Here is a 4010-nt window from a genome sequence, read left to right as displayed (position 1 = left end):
GTTCTGAAGGCACCAAATTCAGTGAGCAGCCCCTTTCAGAAATGAGCTGTTGTCACACTGTGATATGAATGCACAGTAGATTGAGCCACCTTTACTGATTTCGAAGAAGCAGTGTGAAAGATGGTGAGTTTTCTAGTTCTAGAGATATTTTTGTCTATAAACCTCAGGATAAGCTTGCTTCCCCAGAGCTGCTGTTAGCAGGAAATAGCATTATACGTTCTACCACCTGAGGAGTAATCCCTGTAGTGTGTGTACTTCTTTGCCAATCTAGTCAAACCAGATTGAGTAGTTCAGAATTTTTCCTTTTATACCAAGATATTCTACCAGAACTTTCTGACAACAATTACTTTAGTCTGATACTGTAAGGAAACAGAAAATTTCAACATTCAGTCAATCTTTCTGCTTAATGTATGGGACATATGTTCATTATGATGTAAAAAAACTATTTTAAGTACTTCTGGATACAGGATGAGATCCCTCGTTTTACCATGTTTAACAAGACATGCTTTCTCATTCCTGCTGTGGTGCACTATTGAGAGTGTGTGGGCTTTATTCACTATAAACTCTGAGCAAGGGGTGTAGATCCCACAACAAAAAATGTCCACAATTAAAGGAAAATTACTGAGTAATTATGCTACCTTCAAACAGCTGGAAAGCTTTAGCTGGCTTGAAATAATTTTTCTCCCGTAACCAGCAGCTCTCCCAGGCTGTTCAGCACTCACCACCCTCTTGGCGCTTACCATCCACCCACCCACTACTCCCCCTTGGCAAAATATCAGAAAGCTTACTTTGGTATTTTTTAAACCACAGAAGCTCTGGCCTGCAGCATGAGCTGCAACAGAGGTCAAGTCTTGGCTATAAATGTCACACTTTAGAGCACTGTGAAGCACTCCCAGTGATGTCCACGCGTTTCCCTGCAGATCTGGGTTGGTGGAACGGCGGCCCAAGGAGAGCAAGAGTCACCACATTGCTGTCTGCTAAAGCGTATGCTGTCCATATGTTGAATGCAGCAGCTGGCAGGGAGCCTAGGAAAAGCCACGGTGGCTGCAGTTTCCTTTCTTTCCCATCTGGCATGGGCACAGCGAGGAAGTATCATTGGTTTTCAAATTAAGGAAGAGGATAAACAAAGAGATAAGCAGCCATGCAAGGGTGAAGCCATTTCGGAAGCGATGGTGGTAATTCGAGAAGTCTTTAGTGATCACTTCAGGCTTCACTTCCCAGACCTTTATTCTTCTAAGCAAAGTTTATTCTTTCACATGATGGACTCTGTTAACCATACATGCACAAAGTTCTTGTATAACTAACCTGAACCTTCAACTTTAAATGCTCTGCCAAGTCCCTTACAAGCCCCCTTTCTCTTGAGGCAGAAGACACGTTACATGCGGTAATGGAGCAGAACAACAACAATGTAGAAGATTTCTCCTTGAATGTCTTTTCTGTCACTCCTTATCAGCCAAATAGATCTGATATCCTGGTATCAGATGGGGATAAAGCCGGCGCCACTTTGCTCTTCTCAGGTGTGTTTTTGGGACTAGTGGGGATCACTTTCACCGTTATGGGATGGATAAAATATGATGGCATTACTCACCTGGAGTGGACTCAGCTGTTGGGACCTATTCTGCTCTCTGTTGGGGTGACTTTTATTCTGATTGCTGTTTGTAAATTCAACATGCTTACATGCAAGACCTGTAAAGAAGGAGATGAAAATGTGTCAGACCTCGACCAGACTGCAAGTGGACAGTCTTTTGTCTTCACTGGCATTAACCAGCCTATAACTTTTCACGGTGCCACAGTGGTACAGTACATCCCTCCACCATATCCAGCCCAGGAAGGCATTGCTATGGGTTCTGGTTACCTTCACCCGGTGCTCAGCTGCTGCGGTGCTGTTTCGTCCAGCACCTCACCAATTCCCTCCCCGGGCTCTCCTCACTTCTGCCCTGCCTACCCCCTGGATAACCTGGCTTTCACTGGAGACGAGAACTACGCTTCTTATCCCGCAGAGCGTACCAGGAGTCAGAGGTACATCTTCTGAAATGGTTTATTGTGCTTGGACACAGGCTTCTAAGTATCTTAAGTGCTAAGTACAGAAAAGAAACAAAAACTAGTCCAGGGTGCTGTCCTTCTTCAGACTTTTCTTTTTTTTTCGTTGTTAGAAGTATTTATTGAGTAAAGACTATGGAGACATACTTATTCTGTAAAGCATTTTTATCCAGATTAAATTAACTTCTGACTCCCGTTCAATTTACAGTCTACTAAATCCCTTGTTATTTTTGAAGATATTAGTATATGTGCTTCTGTACATGTTTTTTATGCTTATATGTTTTTTATGCTTATCTACTAGCTTTAGATGACTGTTCACCAGAAGGTTATTACATGTACAGCCAGAGGATTCCACTCACAATCACAACACACGAGTCAGCGCACAAACAGCGTTTTTATGACAATGAAAGAATCAGTTTGCTACCAGATGCTCTCCCTCCTGATTAGGTCTGGTCACACCATGTGCCTCTTCCAGCATAGCAACCTTCCAGCTTTAATTCTTTTCCTAGCTTTGGACCATAAACAAGATCACTGATATTACAAAGCAGTATGAAACTACTTTAGTCAGACACAAAATAATTTTATATAGTTCTTTGCTCTAAGGGAAAATATTCTAATTACTCAGAATTGTATCCTTCCTAGAACAAAAACCACTTTTAGGTCATTTATCAAAGCATGTTTGGAAAACTGCTGACTGACCCATCACCCTCAGCAACCTGTGAAAGGCATAAGCAGCATGAAAACAAAGGTCACCTCCTGACACTTTTACGGTTCACAAACGGAGCACATGGCTGAATCATAGTTAAACTTCACCTCACAGCATTTTCTCAATAAGTCAGGAAGTGCTTTGCCCAGATAAGGCTGACAGGATGCAAGCACTGAGGTTACCTGCATGCTTTGTGTTTGATAAATTCTTTTTGTGCCTGCTCCTCTTCCTATTTTCAGGTCAGAGGACAGTTCTGATGAGCCAGAAGAGCTGCTGGAAGACTACGCCTGTGATGACTTGTCACCTCCTCGTTATGAGGAAATATACCCACTGTCTTCATAAAATAACCATGGATGACATATGACACTTCTAAGAGACACCAGTTATTTAATCCCCAAGAATATTTTCTTTAACCACTTGCATGATAAGCAGGTGCGAGCAAGCTCTTTATACTGATACACAGTTCGGTATCACTGAAAATCTTTAACCAATCTTTTTTTTTCTCCCTCAAAAATTCATTAGCTCTTTCCTACGCAGTTTAATAGTAGAGGTATTAATTATTTAATAGCAAAACTATTAATAGTAAATTCAAGGATCTAAATCCATATTAGGGTTGCTCAACAAGAAGTCCAGTTTTCAGACTTGCTGAAACCAGTGTGAACTGTGAATGCACAAGATGTTTGTCATGATTGATCCTGGACATTCAGCATCATTATAAAACATTTGCTTTGTTCACTATATATTTTCCTATTTGGTTGCTTGGGAGTCTTTAAAAGTGCCCAAGTGTCTGATCGCAAAAGTGCCTATAATGTCTTAATTCTGTCTGATTCCTTGGACTAGATCACTCCTTAATAAGTCCAGTCTACAGATTAGACTTTCTCTGCTTGGTTCATATGTCGTGTAGGCATTTTTGGAGCATCCTGCTTGAATCAAAGCACCCCAGAACAGACAAAATACAAATGGTGACCTCTGCCCATTTTTACCCAGACCTCTAAGAGATCCTGTGTGCATCAAATTCAGTTCTCTTCCACACCTGATGGGATGCAAAGCACTACCTCTCACCAAGAGTCCTCGTAACCACTACGTTAATGTCCCTAAATAAAATGGCACCTTTCTGAAGCCTTGTCAGAGCTGTGTGGTCCTACCAGTTTTAAAGGCTTTAATAATCACAGCTTCTCCCTGCTGTGCCCTCATTCTAGTACAACTCTTCCCGAGGTCCCTTCTTGTCTGAATGTGGGTCTTAAGAACACAATGCGGCCTGTAG

The 4010-nt window shown here is 41.8% G+C and overlaps 1 protein-coding gene across 1 annotated transcript; it reads left to right on the top strand.

Annotated features, from left to right (window-relative positions):
* Positions 1-1387: 1387 nt before the first annotated feature.
* On the top strand, positions 1388-3088 carry TMEM174 (transmembrane protein 174; the record flags this gene model as incomplete). Its single annotated transcript, XM_082074914.1, has 2 exons — positions 1388-2019; positions 2986-3088. 2 exons carry the CDS (start codon positions 1388-1390, stop codon positions 3086-3088), a joined length of 735 nt encoding a protein of 244 aa, XP_081931040.1.
* Positions 3089-4010: the final 922 nt, after the last annotated feature.

Source organism: Streptopelia decaocto (genome assembly GCF_964273445.1).
Source record: "Streptopelia decaocto genome assembly, chromosome: Z".
Taxonomy (NCBI): Eukaryota; Metazoa; Chordata; class Aves; order Columbiformes; family Columbidae; genus Streptopelia; species Streptopelia decaocto.
This window is presented reverse-complemented; position numbering and strand designations above follow the sequence as displayed.